General features: G+C 43.2%; 2 protein-coding genes and 1 long non-coding RNA gene across 10 annotated transcripts in view; 2 read left to right on the top strand and 1 right to left on the bottom strand.

Moving 5' to 3' along the window:
- The first annotated feature begins 21 nt into the window (after nt 1-21).
- Nucleotides 22-6,756, top strand: mlf2 (myeloid leukemia factor 2). Its single transcript, XM_061819837.1, has 8 exons — nt 22-357; nt 2,070-2,181; nt 2,257-2,292; nt 2,458-2,511; nt 3,287-3,415; nt 4,207-4,366; nt 5,435-5,649; nt 5,927-6,756. The coding sequence occupies exons 1-7, from the start codon at nt 314-316 to the stop codon at nt 5,644-5,646; spliced, it is 747 nt and encodes a 248-aa protein (XP_061675821.1). The 5' UTR covers nt 22-313; the 3' UTR covers nt 5,647-5,649; nt 5,927-6,756.
- Nucleotides 940-24,150, bottom strand: part of LOC133500757 (uncharacterized) — a 40,767-nt gene continuing 17,556 nt past the window's right edge. For 4 of the 8 annotated variants that reach the window (XR_009795019.1, XR_009795017.1, XR_009795014.1 and 1 more), the window contains 5 exons: nt 16,083-16,239; nt 14,585-15,973; nt 14,396-14,493; nt 9,998-10,098; nt 9,236-9,493 (listed from right to left, as the gene is read on the bottom strand). This is a non-coding gene — a long non-coding RNA (uncharacterized LOC133500757). Of the gene's footprint in view, nt 1,253-9,235; nt 9,494-9,997; nt 10,099-14,395; nt 14,494-14,584; nt 15,974-16,082; nt 16,240-24,150 lie in introns of those variants that run through there. The other 4 variants (XR_009795015.1, XR_009795018.1, XR_009795020.1 and 1 more) reach the window with 4 other exon arrangements.
- LOC133500719 (gamma-enolase) lies at nt 9,257-23,668 on the top strand. The gene is made up of 13 exons (XM_061819798.1): nt 9,257-9,373; nt 9,614-9,699; nt 10,017-10,112; nt 11,169-11,227; nt 11,321-11,390; nt 11,459-11,592; nt 12,625-12,847; nt 13,626-13,823; nt 14,950-15,026; nt 15,925-16,049; nt 16,139-16,247; nt 17,388-17,446; nt 17,734-23,668. Exons 2-13 carry the CDS (start codon nt 9,615-9,617, stop codon nt 17,801-17,803), a joined length of 1,305 nt encoding a protein of 434 aa, XP_061675782.1. The 5' UTR covers nt 9,257-9,373; nt 9,614; the 3' UTR covers nt 17,804-23,668.

Here is a 24,150-nt window from a genome sequence, read left to right as displayed (position 1 = left end):
TTTGATAAATCTATAACGGAAGTATCGACGGTCTACATCTACGCGCTGTAAGCAATTTTGCCTTCTCTTTGTCAAAATCTGACTTCCGATTCTCATGTTTTGTTCGGACTTCTGGAATTTGCCATCCCGGCTTTACAGCGAGTTAGTTGGCCGCTTCGCTTCGCCAAAAGTGTTTCGGACAACCGAATTCTGATCTGGGAGGGAGGGCTCGAGTACGTCGTGTTGTCTTTCGTAGAAAACAACCTCCATTTACCTAGCTAGCTAGCTGGCTAACAGCAACAGCCAGCTGAGTTGCATCAATCAGTCGTCGAGCATGTTTCGATTCATCAATGACGTCGATGACGACCCCTACATGCTGTGAGTAAACAAACCAGAAATTGCAGCGCTAGAGACGCCGTTTTGCATTTCGAGTTTTAATTTTGGAGCACATCGCTTGCGTGTGTCTGTGTGCTGGGAGGCAGGTTGCCCGTCGCTTGGCCTACTGCGTTTCCCAGACCCGTTTTACAGCCCTGACATCACTTTTCAACCACAATTGAATGGAGCGTGGCTATGGCAGGGATACTTCGATAGTAAAAGCTTGTGTCTCCCAGATGGTGATGCAACGCTTTTGATTCAGAGGCTTGTTTCTGCGTGACGGCGTTGCACGTCATGCTTGATAAAATATTAAATGTTAATCACTACGCAATGTGATTACTTTTCTGAGGAAATAAGTGCAGTAGTAAATAAGACAAGGGATCTGGCTTGCAGTTCCACACCTAAACGTAGTTATTTTAAATTAAATACAGCTACTGATTTAATTAATGATATCTATCTAAAATAATACAACCGTAAATTGTCGATTTTTAAGATGGATGGTTAGATAAATGGTCACAGCAGCAATATTATTCATTCACACACAATAGTATTAATATGATACAATAAAAAAATATGATACAGTGGTGCCTTTAAATGACCAATTTTATAACTCAAAACACTTGTATCTCAAATCATCTTTCCTTGTTGAAAGGAATGGGAATCCCATTGATCCGTTCCAGTCTTCATGACAATGTGTGGGTTTTCTCTGGCCACTCCGGTTTCCTCCCACATTCCAAAAACATGCATTCATTGGAGACTTTAAATTGCCCTCAGGTGTGATTGTGAGTGTGACTGTTGTCTGTCTCCATGTGCATTGCGATTGGCTGGCAACCAGTTCAGGGTGTACGATGCCTCCTGCCCGATGACAGCCGGGTTTGGCTTCGGCACCCCCGCAGCCCTCGTGAGGATAAGCAGATTGGAAAATGAATTGATGGATGGATGCTCGTATACTAAAAAAAAGTCATGTCAGATCAATTGTATCTCCAGGCAAGACTACTTTGAATGACAAAAATCAAAATTAATATATTATGCCACTTAAAAGAATTTTCACATTGTCTTTCAGACTTCCAAAAGTAATAGGTGTTGCAAATATCAAGGGGGAAATATTTTGCTTTATTCCACATCAGTCACTGTGATTTGACAGGGGCATATGCACCCGCACGGCATCGCACTCGCAAATCTATACAGTCGAGCACAAAAAAAAATCATCCGCGTAAAATTTGTTAAGAGTAGAAATACATAGATATTGAAATACGTTGCCTATTTTGTGTAGTTTTGACAAGTGTTTCCTCTAAGCTGCACACTTGTCGCACACTCAGCGCAGCTGAAAACAGATCCAGTGCAGTGAACCACAGGCTGATGTCTTTAAACACGGAAACACACGGTCTCTAACAACGAGCTGCTGCTCAGCCTACTTCTACTTCCTAGTTTACCTGACACCGCCCCCCTCTGCTCTTAAAGGGGTACACTCATAATTACAAACAGAACACACACCCGTAACTATACCTGCGGCCATGACTGACCACACCTGTACATGAGTGACTGACATGTGAAACAAAGCCTACGTTCACATTCTTCATCCACCTAGAACATGCTGACAATCTGTATCTAAATCAGCATTTTAGTCTTGTATGTCATTCAGATACACCCGATCCCTTTACAACATGAAAATAAAATGTCAATGAAGACTTCATGTTGCTCTCTTTGTCCCGTAGGGATCCCTTTGCCGCTCACCGGCAGCAGATGAGGAGCATGTTTGGACCGTTTGGCATGGACCCTTTTGCACTAACACCACAGATTCAACCACCTCGTGCGCCACGGCGACAGGTAGCATAACAAAAATGTCTGGAATATGTTTATTTGAAAAGTTCCTACTTATATTTGCTATACATCGTTTTCCAGGCCGGTGCACTGACCCCGTTTGGCATGATGGGAATGGTGAGTGTCTGAGTTACTTTATTCTTTCTAGTGAGTCAAGTAAAAATAGATTTTGAAACAACACATCACAATTGTTTCCATAATCAACCTTTGGATTTTTGTATGCTCGCTGTACTCGAGATACTTTCACAACTCCCTGGCTCAGGTTATTCTCACTTTTTGCAGGGTGGAGGGTTCATGGACATGTTTGGCATGATGGGGGAAATGATGGAGAACATGGTGAGTAAATCCTTTGGCCACCAGTCATCCAGTACCATGTCAAAAATAAATAAAGTGCAAACTGCTGATGGAAAGTTTTAACATTTTTTTTAAACATAACTTTTCCAAACTGACAGTGCTATCTGTACTTAGTTACATTCATTTTTGGGAGTTTAATAAATATGCGACTTTGCTTGTTCCAATAGAGTTTTGTTTCTGTGATAGCCTATCACTGACCTAACGCAGTAGTAAATATTTGTATAAAATTAGGGTCATAAATATGAAACAGTAAGTACAGCTGTAATTGAGTCCATTCTTGCATCTTGTGGGTATATATTATTACACTGCTGCGCAAATTAAAGTTCATTTTGTGCCGTTCATAACCTCAAAGCCAGGGATGTGATTAGCCATCCATCCATTTTCTTTGCCGCTTATCCTCACGAGCATCGCGGGGAGTTCTGGAGCTTATCCTAGCTGTCAACGGGCAGGACGAGGGTTACACCCTGAACTGGTTGCCAGCCAATCGCAGGGCACATTGAGGCAAACAGTCACACTCACAAGCACACCTTTGGGCAATTTAGAGTGTCCAATTAATGTGGCATATTTTTGGGACGTGGGACAAAACCACAGTGCCCGGAGAAAACCCACGCAGGCGCGAGGAGAACATGCAAACTACACACAGGCGGGTCCGGGATTCAACCTTGACCAGCTGCTCCATCGTGTTGCCCAACCGCATGTCAGTAGCTTAGTAAACGGAGGACCCCTGTAAATTTTGATTCACGTTTCTCTCTTCCAGGAGAGGATTTCTGGTTCGCCCAACTGCCAGACCTTCTCCTCCTCCACAGTGATCTCCTACTCGTCCACAGATGCTGGGACTCCAACAGTGTACCAGCAAACCCATCAAACAAGACATGGCCCGGGAGGGGTGAGAATGCACAGCTAAATGCTCGCCCAAGAGCTCTCAATAGCAATCCCAGCTTTTAAAGTGTGCACCATTAATAATGCAGCGGTGTCAAATTTTGTCAAAGTTTCAGAAATGTGAGAGTATTCTCTGTTGAGAGGCTGAAATTCTAAGAATTTGCACAATTTATAAGTTCAAAAGCATTAACAATCGCTGATTAAAAATTCAATGCCAATTGAAGGATCTCTTGGTTGCCGATTTTAATTGTTGCGTAGGTTGTGTTTTGGTTCACGTTGACTCAGTTAGGTAACAAATTTCAAAACAAACTGCTTATCTTTTGTGTAAACAGTACTGTAGATCAAATGACATTTAAAAGGAAAAAACAGCTTCAGTCGTTTCTTTTTAGGAAAGTGTGACGTCAATAATGTCTTCTTTTAGAGGAAACGAAGGATGCAGACAAATGTAACCATATCAATTATGATTGAGGTTTATGGTCTAAAGACCGCTGGAAGTTGCATTTGGAAGGAGCTACTTCATGAAGTCTGCCAGCCAGAAGAGATGAACTTTGTGGCTGTGTGATAGTTACACTTATCTTTCTCCATTATTTTCTATTTTGGGACCCTAAAAGGAATCCCATCACATTATATACTTTTCCCCAAAACTAATGATTATAATTTTTATGGATAATTTCGAAACATGTCAAGGACAAATTGTGGCAAGTTTTCACAAGCTAAATGAATTCATGCAGCAGACGAGTTTGACACATACGCATTATTGCATCGACCGGTTCGTAAATACCACGTGATTGGTTGCAGATCCGCGAGACGCGTCAGTCCATGCGAGACAGCGAAAGCGGCGTGGAGCGGCTCGCCATTGGCCACCACATTGGCGAACGCGCGCACATCATGGAGCGCTCGCGGAACCGTCGCACTGGCGACCGCGAGGAACGACAGGACTTCATAAACCTGGATGAGAGTGAGTTGAGGCTGCGTGGAGAATGACTGACAACCTCTTTAAGTTTTTCGAGTTCTGAGCTACCCACCGCTTGGTGGCAAAACTTCAGTAATCAGTGGGCTACAAATACAGGAAAAGGAGGTTAAACACGTGTGGCCACGAAGTGGCACAGTCGCAGATGCGCTTTCAGCCGTTTATTTAGCAGGACAGTCAAACGCACAAATGACAACACTCACAAGGAACTGCTGTTGACCACAACTTAAACTCAGACGCTCACATGGAAAGTAACAGGCTAACCTGCTCCTAACTCCAGCTCCTGTTTTCACAGGCCACACCCATTAAAGGCACGTCCAACACACGAATACTACATTATGTACAGTAATTACACTTGCAACCAGTTTGTTTATAACATTATTATTATTTTTTTATAATAGTGCTATTTTTGTTTATTGAAGATCTGTTTTTGGATGGTCTTGGAACCGATTAATAGTATATCAATTCATATTTATGGCACAGTAATAAGAGTAATTTATGAATAAAACTTGTAAGTCAACATACCGCTGTACTGTCAATTGTAGATTTAGAGAAGTACCATAATTACCGGCCTATAGAGCGCACCTGGTTATAAGCCTCACCCAGTACATTTGTAAAGGAAATACCATTTGGTACATATATAAGCCGCAGCCGTGTAAAAGCCGCAAGTACCCACATTGAAAGACGAGATATTTACAAAGACGGTACACAGAGTTTAACGTTAGCGCCGCCACGCTCACCATACTGGTAAAAATCACTGAGACACGGCAGTAACACGCTAGCACAGCGCTAACAGTGCTGGACCGGTAAAAGTCACTTCTTCGGCACATGTATTCAGTCTCACTTTTACCTTTTCCGCTCAAGTGCCCCCCTGTGGCCGTTAGAAGTAATGCACAAATTAGCCGCATTACCACATAAACCGCAGGATTGAAAGCGTGCGAAAAAATTATCGTCTTATAGGCCAGAAATTACGGTAGTTATTTGAAGAATAAAAATGCTTTTCAGCCGTAGCATACAAGCCGTTTCCGGTATTTAACAATCGACTCTTCCCTTCAGCTGAAGCCGAGGCGTTCGACGCAGAGTGGAGGACTCAGGCGGGGCGATACGCTGCCCCCAGCACCCGGGGGCTAGACTACGCCCGAGACCGACGTGCCGGGGGCCAGCAGCTGGCTCTCACCGCACCACCCGGCTCCACGACCCCCCCAGGCCACCGGCACGACTCCCCCCGACACCAGCCGCCCCAGTCCCGCCCGCGTTATGACTGGTGAGAGGTACGAGGTGCCTATTTTCAAGCATGACATTCACACGGCTTCCTCCAAAGCATGTCAGGTTAATTCAGAACTCTAAATTGTTCATAAGTGAGAGCGTAAAGTTGTCTAAGCGGTCTGCAATTGACTGATAACCATTCCCAAGTTTAACTCCACCTCTCAATCAAATTCAGCTGCGCTAAACTCCTTCTTACCCCCAACTCATAATGAGGACCTCCGCTATATAAAATGGATTAATGGATAACCTGCCATAAAGGGACATTCCTTCTCTTCCCTGCAGGAGTCACACCTGTAAACCTGACCCAAACGGGGCGAGTGGATGAAACTTCACGGATGCTGTGACCCACGTTGATGATCGTTCCAACTTCCTCGTTGTTTGCGTTGACCGGACTGTCGATACATAAACATGAAACACCTCACAAACAAACCAACAACCCCACCCCCCACCCCACAGACCACTCTCACACACAGTTGATAGTCTTAGAATTAATGCTCTGCACACTCACACTTGTACAAAATACCCTCGCTTCCTCTTCAAGATTTGGTGTGTGTTTGTGTCTTTGCCCACTAAAAGTGCTCAAACTATACAGTGCATCTGCTGTACAGTTCGTTTTATGTTTGTGAAGACACACGAATGTGTCTGAATTGTATACTGTTGACTAATTAAATTAGCTAGGTAGTTAATTAAACATTGCTAGATAACTTCAGGCTGTGTCTCTTCTGTTACAAGCCCAGTTAATGTTGATGCTCCAATTTTGTCATATCCAGCCTTCACCCGCTTTAAATGGGTGAACATCCACAATATAGAAAAAGCAGAAACATTTTTGAAATACTTTACTCCTCCCACATGCTTTGAACACATTTAAACTTATTAAATGTTGTAAATGTATGTGGACAGAAAAAGAAGTGTTAAAATGTACAGGAAATAGTGTACATATTGCAGTGTCTGTTAGATACTTGCATGTGCCTTTAAGAGGCGGGGCATCCTTGGGTGACTGTGTAACTTTAGCGAGTGAGTGTCTGGGGAGAACTGCAGCAAAAGCAGCTTGTGTGAGTGTGCCTTGTGTTTTATTGTTCTCCTGATGATAATAAAGGGTTGGAAAAATAAAAGCATCAGTAACTGTGGCTCTACTTTCCCCACATGTGAGAGCATTACAATAAGTAAGCATTGCGTGAAAAACAAAACTGTCCGATCTTTTTCATACAAGTTGACGGATGCAAAGGCCACATAAACATTCTTGACCTTTATTTAAAGCATCATGCTTACTGTAATCCATCAGTGTCTGTAAAGGTATGGTCAGAAATTGTTTTTATATATATATTTATAAAAATGTAACTGATAAAGCAAAAAGTCAAGGATTTTTGGGTGGCTAATAGCCATCGATGCCACTTGTGGAATCACATTTTCGTGTTCAGAATCAAGATAATATGTATGGGGCGGTACGGCGGAACAGCTGGACAGCGTTGGCCTTACAGTTCTGAGGTCCTGGGTTCGATCCCCGATCCCATGCCTCGGTGGGTTTTCTCCGGGCACTCCGGTTTCCTTCCACATCCCAAAAACATGCAACATTGATTGGACACTCTAGATTGCCCCGAGGTGTGATTGTGAGTGCAGCTGTTTGTCTCAATGTGCCGTGCGATTGGCCGGCAACCAGTTCCGGGTGTACCCCGCCTCCTGCCCGTTGATAGCTGGGATGGGCTCCAGCACTGCTCGCAACCCTCATGAGGATGAGCGGTTAAGAAAATGGATGGATGGATAATATGTATGCTGACCGGCGGCCTCACAGTTCTGAGGACTGGGGTTCAAATCCCAGCCTCGCCTTTGTGGAGTTTGCAGGTTCTCCCTGTGCCTGCGTGGGTTTCCTCCGGGCACTCCGGTTTCCTCCCACATCCCAAAAACACGCATTCATTGTAGACTCTAAACTGCCCTTAGGTGTGATTTTGAGTGTACCCTGTGATTGGCTGGCAAGCAGTTCAGGGTGTACCCTGCCTTGTGTCTGACAGCTGGGATTGGCTGCAGCACTCCTGTGACCCTCGTGAGGATAAGCGGCTCAGAAAATGGATGGATGAATGCTGACCTCAACATGAGGCAAAACATAGAGCAAACAATAGTTATTCATGCGTTTTGATACTGTAAATTATCTTTATTCATGGGGTATTATGAATAGAAATTTTACTATTTGTAGTTTTTGCAACCCCAGAAAAAGCTGCAAATCTAGTAAAGGTTACCGATGTGCACTGAAAAGGTCATTTGATTTTTTTTTTAGCTTGGACGTGATTGAAACATGTTAACATCTTGTCTATTTTTGGGGGCGGAGGGGTTACGTCAACTAACCGCATTTGTCTACCTGCAGAGGTATGGGTGGGCTTTACCACTTGGCAAACAGGCAATTAGGATCTCAGGGCCACCAAATGTCTCATGAAAACAGATGAATAAAGCTGTACTTGATTTAAACCAGTGTTAAGTCACATGCTAAAAAAGAACAGAATGCTTAGTCTGGCATTATTTCGAGTGACCCCCCGCCCCCCTTCATGCAATGGGCTAGTCCATCTTCCTACTGTGCTGACACATTCACACGTACAGGCAATTTAGAGTCTTCAATAAAATTATCGTGTTTGAACCTTGGACGTCAGAACTGTTTCAACTGCGTTAATCTGACCGTGAACTTGACTGAGGGAAAACCCGGGGCTTTAAGACTTTAAGAAAATAAACATCCAGTATATTTGGGATGAGGAGTAACATGAATCTGTAAATAGGAAACATTTTTAAACGCCTTAAATTATATTTCATGCTCTAGTGAAAATTTAGGAACCAGAGACAGGCTACAAATATTTTTTTCCAGTGTTCAAAATTGTTTAAATTAATCTGTTTATTAAATATGGAGTCAGACCAATGTGAAAAACACATTGCTTAGTACATTTTATTGTGTTTATACATGTATTTCCTGTGGTCACAAATGGCACTGATTCAGGACTTTATCTATCTGAGGAAATGTGACAAATTTCTCTAGTTGATGGTAAGCGTACAAAAATGAAGTGTGTCATGAATGGTACATGCTTGGCCCTGAAATGACTAAATACATCCCTGAGTAGTGGAACGTCACACCCAAAACACCACTTGTAAATTCTACAATATGTAGAGAAAGAATACAAACAATGGGCCACAAATTGCCCTTGGCCATAGTTTGGACACGGCTGCCCTTGTTGGTCATGTGACACACAGATGGAGCCAATGAGAGCTCTCCTCTTCCCCCAACTGCTGCTGTCTGCCAATGACACCGACAACTATTTTTAAAAGCGCGTCGTCCCTCGAGACTGCGTCACCTGTCTACCTGTCTCCCGGTCCCCCTTTGATCGACGTGGTCATAAGATGACAGTCGACTTGTTTTAGGAACTTGAACAGATGTAACACGCTTGCTGCGTGTATCTACCAAGCATCCTCAAATGTATGGTGCTGAAATCGAGAGTGCGCACAACAAATGGCAGCCAAGTCAAACGCCATCAGCCTCCCGCTATTCCACCCTATGCCCATCTTTGATACGCCATTCCTTCTTGTGCAACCCCCCCATCCTCCCCTGCGCACCCTCCAGTGACTCATCAGCCCCTTCCCCCTCCTCTTCCCAGTGTGTGCGTAGTACTCGCCCTCCTCCTCATCAACCATTTCACTCCTTCCTCTCATTCCCGCACATTCTCTTGCTTCCTCCGGCAAGCGTCAAACAGGCTGCAGGTAAGAATTTCTCCATCGCCTTACTCACTTCGTCAGTCCTCCATCTTCTCGAATTCGGCGATGACGAGCAGATTCTCACTTGAGGATAACAGCATTTGCGTTCTCCTTTCCCCGCTTCTCCTGCGGGAATAATACACATATGTGTCACTGCAATGTAGAAATACAGCCATATGAAGTATTGTTTTGCATGCATTGCACTACACCAACTAAATTCAATGTAGTGTATTGTTATTTTTACAGGATGTCCATAGTGAATATTGTTGCCAGGGAGATTCTGGACTCCCGCGGAAATCCGACAGTGGAAGTAGATCTTCATACCAATAAAGGTTATTAAAAATGTTACTGTGTATTTGCTTGCTGCTACAAGGGAATCCAAGTGTGAATCCCTGATACAGGTAGAACCAGAATCATATATGAGACAAGGATCCAAATACTTTTGAGCACCTGAAAATTGAGGTGTTCTGCGTAAATTACTGTAGCTGCAATTTCTAACATTTAAAGGCAGTATTTTTCTGAAACCTCAAAAAACACATATTGATTTTTTTTTTCTTTCAAATTTATTCCACCTGTGGGACACAAGCAAAAGCTTTCATTGGCCTAACTGTAAATGCACCTATAGCTCACCATTTTGTCCCCAATCCAGGTCTGTTCCGGGCCGCTGTGCCGAGCGGCGCCTCCACCGGCATCTACGAGGCTCTGGAACTCCGAGATGGAGACAAGACTCGCTACAAAGGCAAAGGTACATCTTTAGAGACAGTAAATTCGAGTGGACAATCACAGTAGTGGCAAAACAACAGTTCAAGAGTTTGCAGTAGTGTCGAAATGTTCCTCACCTTTTAGGGTAACATTTTAGCTACGTTACACAGGAGAGATGTGAGAAACAGTAACACACCATATATGTACTGTAAAAATTCTCCCTCACCATGAGACGTCACCTTATCGTGGTGGAGGGATTTTTGTGTTCCAATTATCCTAGGAGCTCAGTTGTCTGGGGCCTTTTTGCCGATAGCAGGGTCACCCAATGCAAACGGGTCTTAGTTGAGGGAGCAGACAAAACACGGCTCTATGGCAAGTAAAAAATAATGGGTTTAGGTTTCCCTTGCCCGCATCACTGGAGCCAGGCCTGGAGGTGGAGCTCAAAGGTGAGCACCTGGTGGTGAGGCCTGCACCCATGGGGCAAGGCCTGGAATTGCCTAAAAGGGTGACATGGGTCCCCCTTCCCGTGGCCTCACCACCTCTGGGAGGAGCCATAGGGGTCAGGTGCAGCGTGAGCTGGGTGGTGGGACCTTGGCGACTTGATCCCCGGCTACAGAAACTGGCTCCAGGGACGTGGAATGTCACCTCTCTGGCAGGGAAGGAGCCTGAACTGGTGTGTGAGGTCAGGAAGTTCCGACTCAATATAGTCAGACTCGCCCTTTTGAGAGGGGTCGGACTCTTTCCCATGGTGAGAGGGCCCAAGCAGGTGTGGGTATACTGCTATCAAGCCATTTGTCACGTTTTTTCTAGACGTTAAACAAAATCACCAGGAATATGAATTATTAAAATTAAAATTAAGTTTACCGGACATTAAAATGAACACGATATTTATGAAACAAAGTGATCTAATATTTGTTTTGACTTTACAGTGAAACATGGTGAATCATAACAACTGACAGTAATTGAAAAACTCATATCAGTCAAATTAATTGATTCTCAAATTGAAATTCAGTACAGTGTGTTTGCCATAATTGATCAAATTATATGACTATGACCCATAACCTTACATTGTTTAATGTGGTCTGTACTTGTGTATTAGGTGTAACGAAGGCAGTTGGTCACATTAATGACACTCTTGGACCAGCCCTTATCCAGTCAGTGAGTACCAATGTAGTAGTAGAACATAATGTGGTTGACTCTATGCTTAATTGCATATAGATGGTGACACAATGTCTCTTTTTTATGTTTCAGGGGATCAGTGTGCTGGAGCAGGAGAAATTGGACAACGTGATGATCGAAATGGATGGCACTGATAACAAATGTAAGCTTTTGATTCTCAGTCGTCCACAGTTTGATTAAATACTCAATGGAACTGTTGTTTCCGTGCAGCTAAGTTTGGGGCCAACGCTATCCTCGGAGTGTCACTGGCCGTATGCAAAGCGGGAGCAGCAGAGAAGGATGTGCCCCTCTACCGTCACATTGCTGATCTGGCAGGGAACCGAGACCTGGTTCTTCCAGTTCCCGTGAGTTGAACATACTGGTCCTCCTGCCTCCATAACTGCAGCCAACAAAATGCATCATCTCTTTCGTCTCTTTTAAAACCCAGTACCTCGTAACTATGAAGCAGACGTGCCAGCCACTAAATTAATCCAAAAAGTTTCAAATACGTATACCGTAATTTCCGGCATAAAAGCCACACCTTTTTTACACGCTTTCAACCCTGTGGCTTATGCGGTGATGTGGCTAATTTGTGCATTTTTTCCAATGGCCCCAAGGGGGCACTCGAGTGGAAAAGGTAAGAGTGAGAGTGGTGGAATATATGTGCCAAGGAAGTGATTTTTACCGGTATGTTTTTTTTCAACTGGCCCTGTTAGCTCTGCACTAGCATTAGCTGCTGTGTTATTGCCACATCTGATTTAGTAAGCTTTTTTTTTTTTTAACCGGTGCTGTTAATGCTGTGCTACCATGTTGCTACTGTGTAGCTGTTTTTTTTTTCCTTTTAAACAGCCCTGTTTGCGCTACCGTGTTGTAGCTATGTTAACCTAAGCTAAGGTATTACAACTTTGAAAACTCTTTCTGTGTATTGTCTTTGTAAATATCTCGTGTTTCAATGTGGGTTTCAATCTGGGCACCTGTGGCTTTTGCACAGGTGCGGCTTGTGTATGCACCAAATGGTATTTACAAATGTACTGGGTGAGGCTGATAATCAGGTGCGGTCTGTAGGCCGGAAATTACGGTATATTCAAATTTAAACATGTACATATCATAAAATTAAATTTAAAGATGAAAAAAATATTTTTGTCACTCAAACGAATTGTAGAACTGAAATTAATTGGCGTGAGTGTGGCATGTGTTGAATTTCCATTTTGGAATTTGCCAGTGAGTGTGAACAGCTGTTTGTATGCGCCCTGTCATAGGCTAGTGACCAATGTTGGGGGTACCCAACTTCTTGCCTAAAGTCTGCCAACAGCTCCATGACCCTAATGAAAAATGATTATGCTAGAAAACGATTGGATGGTTGACTAAAAGTTGAAATAACTGTTCTTCACTTTCAGGCTTTTAATGTGATCAACGGGGGCTCCCATGCTGGGAATAGGCTGGCTATGCAGGAGTTCATGGTACTCCCCGTTGGGGCGGAGTCATTCCGGGAGGCCCTGCGTGTCGGGGCGGAGCTCTACCAGACCTTGAGGGGCGTGATCAAGGAGAAGTACGGTCAGGATGCTACCAACGTGGGTGACGAGGGGGGGTTCGCACCCAATATTCAGGAGAACAGTGAAGGTGAGAATGTAGACAGTGACATTCTGTTCATGTGAAGTCAAAATGTTACAACGCATGATAAAATTAACTGTAAAATTTATTTCGTAGCCGGCAAACTGTCCTGCATATTGATTCTATGTCATATTTAATAAACACAATTTTAATTATTAAGTACAATAATACGAAACCACCTTGGACTCTGTAAAAATAGCATTTGATGCCTGTCCCTGCTTCCTTCAAACTATGAGCAATAAAAAATTTTATCCTTTAAGATTTTTTTAACAGAGTGTTTTTACTTCATGTGTATGTTCTTAAAAATAATAATTTAGTTGAAATTTAATCCCATTACCCTAACAACATTATCCTTGAAAAATATTTATATACAGCATATATTATACATAAATTTAACTTGTACACACTTGTTGAATCCTCCATCCATCCAATTTCTAAGCCGCTTATCCTCACAAGGGTCGCAGAAGTGCTGGAGCTTATCCCAGCGATCATCGGGCAAGAGGCGGGGTACACCCTGAACTGGTTGGCAGCCAATCGCAGGCCACATAGAGGCAGACAACAGTCACACTCACAATCACACCTAGGGGCAATTTAGAGCCTCCAATGAATGCATGTTTTTGGGACACGACGACATGTACCTTTTCCTCTCTTTGCAAAGATTACTTTCTTTCTTGTAATAAAATCTCACAATGACAAGATTGCTTCCTCACTTACTCTCTCAGTGAATGATTTGGAGGTTCAGCTATAAACTCATTCATAACTTGCAGTGCGATTTGACTTCCTGCAGCTCTGGAGCTGATTAAGACGGCTATCGAGAAGGCGGGCTTCACAGACAAAGTAGTGATCGGGATGGACGTGGCCGCCTCCGAGTTCTTCATCGAGGGCAAGTACGACCTGGACTTCAAGTCTCCACCGAACGCCGCACGCAACATCAGTGCCGAGGAGTTGGCCAGCATCTACCAAGGCTTCATCAACAACTATCCAGGTCTGTGTGAGCGTGTGTGGGGTAGGGCTAGCTGTCAAGAATCAAGGACCCATTGGAACCGGGACTAACGTTCCAGTTCTGCGAGAATCGCTCAGATTTAAAAATGGCAATTCCCAATTAGCTGAAGAAGAAAATGGCAAAAATCAATGAAGAAGACACACGAGGACATGCTTGTGCACAATGGCGGTGGCGGATAAAAGTGTTTCTTAACCTTGATAAAATAAATGCCTCAGTGCAACACTTGGAATAAGATTATTGTGTGTAAGGGAGACTTTTGCAATGTGTAGAAGTCTGACGCACTCCCTCCCGCTTTTTTATTTTTTGGGGTTTACTTTAGTTTTCAAACCAACATAAAAGATGATGACAGCCATAAAAATAAAATGTCAATTGTTTGACTATACTGGAAAAAAAAAGTAGAATTATACATTACAAGGTAAACATTCAGCTAAAACTCCACCAAAGGTCACACTAGCACCTTTACATCACGATGGGAACAAAATTCATATAAACATTTCACATTATCACAAACGCTAAGCTTGAGCAAGTCACTGATGGTGTCGCGGTACACTCACCTGACTTTGGTGCAGGCAGCATAGGTTCAGTTATCACTCAGTGATGATGTCGATATGTGCCTTGTGACTGACTGGCGACCAGCTCATGGTGAGTCCACCTTTTGCACAAAGTTGGCTGGGGTAGGCTCATGCACTCCCGTGACCCTTATGTGGATAAGCGCCTTTGAAATGGATGGAAAAAATACTAACCTTGTTCTTCATCGGTGGGTAGGTAAACGATTCCATGTTTTTACAGAGCATATGATTCCATTCCTTACTCTTTTTAAAGCTGTCTCTTTTCACTTTTCCTTATTTTGTGTCAGTGTTTAATTTCCTCTGTCACCTCAGAGACAAAAAAGCAGAGAACAATTAGCCTGTTGGCTCCTCAGCACCCCACAATTATACTTCTTAAAGAGCTTTTAATTACGTGCTACAGTGCTCACTTGGCAGGCGACGATGTGCCGCTTTGCGACCATACGAGCGTGTGCAACCACGTGAGACGCAATTGCACTTAAGTGTAATTGACTTGGAGACCACTTAGCTTCATAGCGAACAATGTGCTGCTTTCCTTGCAGTTGTTTCCATTGAAGACCCCTTTGACCAGGATGACTGGCCAGCTTGGACTCAGTTCACTGCCTCAGTGGGGATTCAGGTAAAAGTCATATACAGTATTTGAGATATGAGAAAAGAATCCCGTATTTTCCGCACTATAAGGCCCACCGCATTATAAAGTGCATAGAATAGACACTACAGTAGAGGCTGGGGTTATGTTATGCATCCATTAAATGGTGCTGCACTAAAGGCTCAATATTGATCCATATATAAGGCGCACCGGATTATAAAGCGCACCATCGGCTTTTGAGAAAATAAAAAAGGGTTTTAGGTGCGCCTTATAGTGCGGAAAATATGGTCCTCTTTTAACCACACGCCCCTGTTCAAATGCCAGTAAAATGAATAGACAATGAGACTAAATCATTTCAACCTTTTTATAGCATTAATATTAACCTGAACAGATCAATTGAATAAAAAAAGTTTCCAATAAAACAACTTAAATCATATGGTTTCAAAAGTGTGCACTGCATATCTTATAAATGGGGATGAGGCTCTGTTCCCCACCAATTAACTACATTCAAGATCATGATAATGCGACTCAGCATATGTGCCACAATTTCAAGTAGGCTTTTCCTGACATTTTCTCTGTGACTTTGCTTTTCTTACTTAGCTACATATTTACTTATTATTATTATTATTACTTATTAATTACAGTGACATAGTTACTACCTGGGATTTGGCTGCATTCAGAATATACCTGTCACATTCAGACTCATGTTAAATTGGAAGAAAACACACCTGTCACCATTTAAAGTGTCTCAGATTAACCACAAAGTTCAGATGTTTTAGTAGACTTTTCTTGACATTGTTTGCTTTCTAGCAGGAGCCTGAAGGTTTTGTGCAAGATAAATAGACAGGCAGACAGATATAGATAGACAGACAGACGTAGGTAGGTAGGTAGGTATATAGATAGTTTACCGTATATTTGTATTATGCAGGTGGTTGGCGATGATCTGACCGTCACAAACCCACGTCGGATACAGCGAGCTGTGGAGGACAAGGCCTGCAACTGTCTACTGCTCAAAGTCAACCAGATTGGCTCTATCACGGAAGCCATCAAGGCGTGAGTTGTGCATTGGCATGAAGGCAAACATACTGTGCCTGTAGGCAGCTTTTGTTTCAAACTGTATGGATATGCATCATCTTTTTCAGCTGTAAGATGGCTCAGGAGAACGGCTGGGGCGTGATGGTGAGCCACCGCTCGGGTGAGACCGAGGACACCTTCATAGCCGACCTGGTGGTGGGTCTCTGCACTGGACAGGTGAGAAACACAGATGATGTCACAGACAACCAAAGTACAGCAGTGGGTTGCAATACAAGTGACCTATTATTTCTCTCAGAATATGAGCTGTCATTCAGTCTTTTTGCTTTGCTTTGGCTGATAAAATAAAATATAAATACAACCTGGATTAAAAGTACAACGAAACATCCAGTTTGTACCATTTTAAGTGAGTGAGGGATGAAAGGCTGATTACCCCGTGGTGAAAATAAGAAAATCAAAAAAGAAATGCTCTGATTTTAAGATGCAATGACTGTCAGAGTATAAGCAAATAGAAGGAAAAAGCGGTGACGATATTTTCTCTTTTTCGACCGTGAAAGGTCTGGTCTGAAAAATATGCTGCAAGGCCAAAGTAGAAAGGGATTTTACGGAAGTAAATGTGTGGCTAAAATGGAAGATGGACTACCTCAAACGGCAAATTCCGTACAAGCCATTTGAAAGCAGTTAAAATTGTATGCAGATGTAAGATGGGAACAGGGATTGGTACTTTTTTAGAAGGAGAGCGCTAAAGACAAAGAGGAAAAGGAAGAAGATAAATGCTTACAAATCGAACCCTGAGCAAATCAAAATTCTCATCGGCAATGTTCTGCTAGCCATCAACATTAATGCATCACTGCTGTCATTTTAACAAATTCACAATCATGTGGTAAAGTACCTGAGCACACCAGAAAGCTGACGTAGCAAAAAAAAAAAAAAAAAAAAAAAGAGGCAACACAATGTCCATTTAATTGAAGCAAACATTTGTTGGCACATACTGGTTAATTTCTTTGTAATCTATTGAAATACATCATTATTGTATGTGTTAGTATAGTACAATATTACAGTTTTTTTTTTTTAATTAAAGAACCCCACAAACATTTTCGTTGTTTTTTGTGTGGAAAGAGACTGTAACGGATCAATGGCATTTTCATTCATTTGATTGGACAAAGAGGATTTGAGATACAGAACGAGGTATCTCAAAGCGTATATGGAGCGGAACCCCCAATGTTGATCACAAGCTGTTCCGTGAGATTGGTTGACTTATTTGTTGTTTTAGGAAACAGGTAACTGTCACCACCATCATAAAACATTGACACGTGTGTTGTGATTAAGAATATACTGTATGTTTCTGTCTCTTCTCAGATTAAAACCGGAGCCCCCTGTCGTTCGGAACGTTTGGCCAAATACAATCAGCTCATGAGGTGTGTATCAAACGTGCAATCCACGTCTTTCAAATACAAATACTCGGCGGTGGGATGTAATTAAGTACACTTACACTTTGTCACTGTACTTGAGTAGATTTTTCAGGTATCTATATTTGACTTGAGTATTTCATTGTCTGATAACTTTTCAATTATACTCCCTACATTTGAGAACACGTCTGTACTTTTTGAGTAGGCCTACTTTTACCACCTTTGCAAATAGTCACTAACGTTTGCATTTGTCCACACTTTCCCCTTCACTTTCTCCGTCCCTCCATCAATTTCAGGATTGAGGAAGAATTAGGCGAGGTGGCGCGCTTTGCCGGACACAACTTCCGCAACCCAAGTGCGCTCTGAGCACACCGCGGTGACGTCAGCAATCATCGTGCCAAAAGGCCTGCAAATGCTTTCTCTCTCCGCGCTATCCGGATCCCAGGCTTTAATATATGGCTGAGTGTACTGACTAGTGTGTGTCTGCCTGCACTGAGCTCCCATCACTCCGTTCTGTCAACTGTGAATGACTTTTGTCTTTTTCGTGTGCTTTCTGTTATCATCTTCCCTGACTTTCCCACTGCGAACACTAAGCAGCTTTAAAAAAAAAAAAACGTGTGTAGAACTAATTGTGGCAAATAAAAAGTTGGGTACATGGGAACCCTATAATAGCTATAGTATTTGTTGTTGTTACTATACATTCACCCGACTTAATATTCCAGCAAATTCCAACAAGACTTAATGCAACTGCTTTATCCTGCAGGCCTGTGTTTTTCCAACATTTTGCTCCTGTTATTGAGCTCAGGGGTCAGGAACCTTTTAGGGTGAGAAAGCCATAAACGGCAAATATTTTAAAATGTAATTTCAAAAGAGCCATACAATATTTATAAAACTAAGTACAAGTGTATTCATGCATTTTATGAAAGACCAACTCTTTAAGAGTACAATAAGTCCCTAAATGCATTTAAAAAACATTATGATGTTGCGAACCAGTGATGAGAAAAGTACTTTTTACCCTGAATGCGACTTCTTTGCTGATGGCTTTGTCATCTGTTTCATACGTCATTAAATTAAACTGTCGTGGACCTCCGGTACGGGGGTGGACCCAAACGTAGGGCTTCGAGGCAGAGACATAATGTTCAATGTGGTTTATTTGGGAAACTGGGTTATACACGGTATAGGAGTCTGACAAGGCGGCATTCAAAAGACATGCAGCAAGGTCCGATGACTGTGGGGCAAACTAACAAAGTCAACAGAACAGGATCATACAAAAGGGCACAGAATCGCTGTGACTAGGGTTACTCAAACTTACGTGTAGAAGCTGAGCGTCCCACAGGTAGTGAATGCAACTCATTAACTTAAAGCAATGAACTGGCAAATGCCAGTGACAAAAACTCCAACTTAAATGCCTGTCTAATTACAGTCTGAATGTGAAACCCCTGTGACAGGTGTCACCCCCCCAAAGCAGTGGCCTGGCCACGCCCCTCCTGGCAGTGGCCAAGCCTTGCTCATAACATAATCCTTTGAGACTTCCATCCGTTATTTGTGAACCTAGGTTGGTCTTAATATTTTTTAAATCTGAGAAAGATTTTTCATATGCATAGGTAGAACCAAAACATTGTCAGTACAGCAATACTCACACGCTGCAGTGTGTGGTATGTGACGGGAAATGCGTTCCAAGTTTTCACAATCAGCTGGTCTGCAGGTTTAATTTTTCTCATTTCTCCCCACTTATGTGCGTTCGCCAACAATGCTTGCTGACAGAGTATTTATGTAAAAACAATTCCGGTGGTGGGCGGCGCATATGTGCGCTCTCATTATAAACCACATTGATGAGCTGCGTAAGGACTGTAACATTTGTAATTATGAGTGTACCCCTTTAAGAGCGGAGGGGGGGGGTGCAGGGTAAACTGGGAAGAAGAGTGTGTGGCAGTAGACCATTGTTAGAGAAAGTTACGTGTGCTGCCAAAATGTTCACGCCGTCATGCGATCGACCGCACCCCTGCTGTATACAGGATGTCGTTATGAGGGCTCTGCGACCACCAAAAGAGCCATAGGTTCCCGACCCCTACAAATTGTAGTTTATGGATGTTATGAATATATTGGAAACAGCTCTCGCTATGAGATAATGCAGTTGTTTATTACCACAAAATACAGCCACAATAACATTATCACACTACATATGCATAATCACAGATAATCACAAAGTATCTCACCACACCATCATGTATAAAGTAGCAAAATTCAATTATTTATTCTTGTAAAATAAATACTTTTTCCCCCCTCATAAAATACTTTATTCTTGTAATACTTTATTTTTTCCTTTATTCTCCTGTGATAATTTTTTTCTAACAATTATTCAACTTTCAACTAAAGTTACAATTTTATTCCCTTAAAATTCCAAATTTACTGCAAAATTAGTGCAATTTTTTCTCGTAAAATGTCAGTTTATTGTCAGAATACAACAATATTCTCATTATCCTTTGACTTATTTCTCAAAATTCTTACTTTGTCATATAATAAAGACTTTTTGTTGCAAAATCAAGACTTTTTGCTTTTAGAAATGCCCCTTTGTTTTTCTATGATTACTTTTCTGTGAAGTAATGATTTTTTTCAAAATAGATTAGGGAGGTCGAGCCTATCCCATTTCAATTTGGGGGAAAAGCAGATTACACTCAGGATTGGTCAGAGAAAGAAAACATTCACTGTCACATTCACACTGTCGCAGAGTGGGAACTAAATCACGCTGCTTGCACAGAGTGAGCAATGACCAAAAGTCACGGTGATTTTTTTGTTGTTGCTCCAATCTCTATGGCAACAAAGCAACCAAATGTTTTGATTGCTTAGAGTCCAGCAAGTTTAACTGGGTTTTAAACACCTATTTTTTTTCCAATATGAGCACTACATAACTTAGGTGAAGAACGAAACAATTTTGTGTACGGATTGTTTGCCTTGTATTAAGTTATCAAAACGGGTTTGGATATATTTTTAAAGGTAAAAGTGTATTTTCACTTTTGGACATTTAAGTCAGTTTTTGTAGCCGGGAATCAGATCAGCAAGATCCCCGCCTTTGGCTACCGCCCAGCTCAGCTGCAGTGTCTGCAGTGATTTGGACTTTGTATCGATCCGATGCGGTCAAGAGGGAGCTAAGTCAAAAGGCGAAACTTTCAATTTACCAGTTTATCTACGTTCCTACCCTCGCCTATGGTGAAGAACAAGATCCCGGATACAAGCGGCCGAAATGGGTTTCCTCCGCAGGGTGTCCGGGCTTTCCCTTAGAGATAGGGTGAGAACCTCAATCATCCGGGAGAGGCTCAGTGTCGAGCTGCTGCTCCTGTGCATTGATAGGAGGCAGATGAGGTGGCTGGGGGCATCTGATCTGGATGCCTCCCTGGTGAGGTGTTCCGGGCACGTCACACCGGTAAGATCGGGACAACCTAAGACATGCTGGAGCGACTACGTCTTTCAGCTGGCCTGGGAAGACCTCGGGAACCCCCGGGAAGAGCTGGCTGAAGTGGCCGGGGAAAGGGAACTCTGGCCGTCTCTGCTAAAGGTACTGCCCCAGTGACCCAACCTATGATAACAGTAGAAGATGGATGGATGGATAGATGAATGGATGGCTTTTTCAGTCAGTACTTTTATTTGGGGGGGGGGGGGCTTTTTGTTATCAGTAATGCTAGTTTCAACAGTCTTTTTTGTTTTCTGCACAGATATCTCTACTTGTACTTTTTTTGTATGGTTGTTTTTACACCCACTGGTACTGGATCTCATGCGCTTGGTGCAGGGGTACCTAGCGTTGTGGCCGATTAGTGTTGTGATCAGTTGCTGCAAAACACGTCACACGTTTCTTCTCCTTCGCTTCCTGCAACCTTGTCCCATAAGCGGTCGCCACAGTGCGTCATTGTTGTTCCATGTAAGCCTATCTCCTGCATCCTCCTCTTTAACACCAACTGCCCTCACGTCTTCCCTCACGACATCCATCAAGATTCTCTTTGGTCCCTTGAACCTTGTCTCCAAAGCATCCAACTTTGGCTGTCCCTCTAATGAGCTAATTTCTAATCCTATCCAACCTGGTCACTCCTAACGAGAACCTCAACATCTTCATTTCTGCCACCTCCAGTTGTACTTCCTGTTGTCTCTTCAGTGCCACCGTCTCTTATCCGTACCATCATGGCCGGCCTCATCACTGTTTTATAAACTTTGCCCTTCAACCGAGCAGAGACTCTTCTGTCACATAACAGATCTGACACCTTCCGCTAGCTTTTCCAACAAGCTTGTACCAATTTCCTCACTTCCTTATCACGCTTACCATTGCTCCGGACTGTTGACCTCAATTATTTTCGTTCGATCTCTTCTCTTTGCAGCCACACTCTTCCCCTTCCACTCCTCTCATTAATGCACATATATTGTTTTAATTTACCTAATCTTAATTTATCTCCTTTACAGTGCATGCCTCCAGATGCTCCCTGCTTTAAGTGGAGATCACAATATAATCTGCAAATAGTCTAACCTCATCTGTCAGCCTATCCATTACCACTGCCAACAGGAAGGGGCTCAGGGCTCGTCCCATTTCTACCTTAAATTCTTTTGTCACACCTCACCACTGTTCTGCTGCCCTCATGCATATCCTTTACGAATCCAACATACTTATCTGCCACTCCAGATTTCCTCGTGCAGTACCACAGTTCCTCTCTTGGTACTCTGTCATAGGCTTTCTCGAGATCTACAAAGACATAATGTAGCTTCTTCTGACCTTCTCTGTACTTTTCCATTAACATCCTCAAGGCAAATAATGCATCTGTTGTACTCTTTCTTGGCATAATACCATGCCTAGAACCATGGGGGAGGGAGGGACATGTCCACATCGCCATGACTGCCATGGAGAAAGCAAAAGAGAGACTGGAAATGGGAGGCCAGCTTGCTAGAATGTGCCTTTATGTGCATGCAATCGACGTATCTGCAACACCTGAATCAAGCGACGAGATGGATGATAGGCTGCCATCTTTTTTTTGGGTGGGGGGGCACGCCATCACGCGACCAACAGAAACTGCCTTGCGATCGAGTGGTTGATCGCGATCGACAAATTGAGCTCCCCTGTCTTGCATCATCAGCACAAATTGTAATCCACCTCCGTTCTTCTACCTCTGCTCTTGTCCTATGTTCCTGCCTCTTTTGGAAGAAAGTGTTCACTACGGCCATTTCCATACTTTTGGCAATGTCTCCCCCCATCTATCCCTCAAAGTTCCTTTCCTGGATGCCAATCTTACCCATAACTTTTTCATCACCCCTCTTTCGTACAGCAACATGTCCATTACAATGTGTACCAATCACAACTCTCTTTGTGTCTGGGATGCTCAGAACTACTTCATCTAATTCCTTGCAGAATTTCTCTTTCACCTCTAGGTCACATTCTACCTGTGGAGCACAGCTGCTGATCACATTATACATAATACCCTCAATGTCAAGCTCCAGACTCATCACTCGATCTGATGCTCTTTTAACCTCCAAGACATTCTTTGATTCTCTAAAATCACTACTACTCAATTTCTCTTCCCATTGACACCATGGTAAAATTATTTAAATCGTGCCCCTAAATTTCTAGCCATACTACCTTGCCACCAACACTCTTGGATGCACAATATACCAACCTTCGTCTTCATCATCATGCCCACCAACTCCCAAGCTCTTCCTGTCATACTCCCAACATTCAAAGTTCCCGCATTCAGTTGTAGGCTCTGTGCTTTCCTCTTCTCTTTCTGTCAAAAAAAAAACCCGCTTTTCACATCTCTTTTGTCTTCGACTCACAATAGCTGATTTTCTAGGTTAACGGTGCCATGGGCAGACGTTGTTAACCTGGGCCACGACCGATCCGGTATGGGATTCTTTCCATTCTTTTCCATTGTTTCTAAAAAAAATTTAAGCCAGATGCTCTTCCTGACGCAACCCTCTGCATTTTTCTGGGCTTTGGACCGGCCTACAGTTTGCACTGGCTTGTGCCCCCCAAATGGCTGCATTGCAACACGTCATGTGCAATTTCCAGCAAACAAACTGCAGGGGGAGCCCGGGTGCTCTGTGTTGGCAGCTCCTTGACAACAGGAGTGTGTGTGTGTGTGTGTGTGCGCGTGTGTGAGGTAGGGAGGGGGGGCGCAGGCGTACTAGGCACAGTCTTTGCAAAGGTTGCTATGGTTACCACACAATAGGAGACGGGACAGGGGGCTGCGTGGAGCAGAGAGAGAGAGGGAAAGAGAGAGAGGGAGAGTGTGGCGTGTGTGAGAGAGAGAGAGAGGAGAGAGAGATAGAGAGAGAGGGGAGAGGAGAGCGAGAGAGAGAGATGAGAGGAGAAGAGAGAGAGAGATGGGAGATGAGAGAGAGAGAGAGAGGAGAGATGAGACGAGATGAGAGAGGAGAGAGAGAGAGATGAGGAGCTGAGAGAGAGAGATCTGAGAGAGCGAGAGGAGAGAGAGAGGAGAGATGAGAAGATGAGATAGACGAGAGAGAGAGAGAGAGAGATAGAGAGAGAGAGAGAAGAGAGAGAGATCGAGAGAGAGAGAGAGAGAGATGAGAGAGAGAGAGAGAGAGAGAGAGAGGAGGAAGAGGTCTGCAGAGCTGCTTGGCTGGACCAGGCTTCCCAGACAGTGAACAGCAGAACAGACGATCGTGAAAGAAAAAAAAATAAAAATCAAACGCTATTTTACTTTTGCAATCCAAACAGC

The sequence above is a fragment of the Syngnathoides biaculeatus genome, chromosome 5 (genome assembly GCF_019802595.1).
Source record: "Syngnathoides biaculeatus isolate LvHL_M chromosome 5, ASM1980259v1, whole genome shotgun sequence".
NCBI classification, from domain to species: domain Eukaryota; kingdom Metazoa; phylum Chordata; class Actinopteri; order Syngnathiformes; family Syngnathidae; genus Syngnathoides; species Syngnathoides biaculeatus.
The sequence above is the reverse complement of the archived record's forward strand: the minus strand, read 5'-3'. Positions and strand labels throughout refer to the sequence as shown.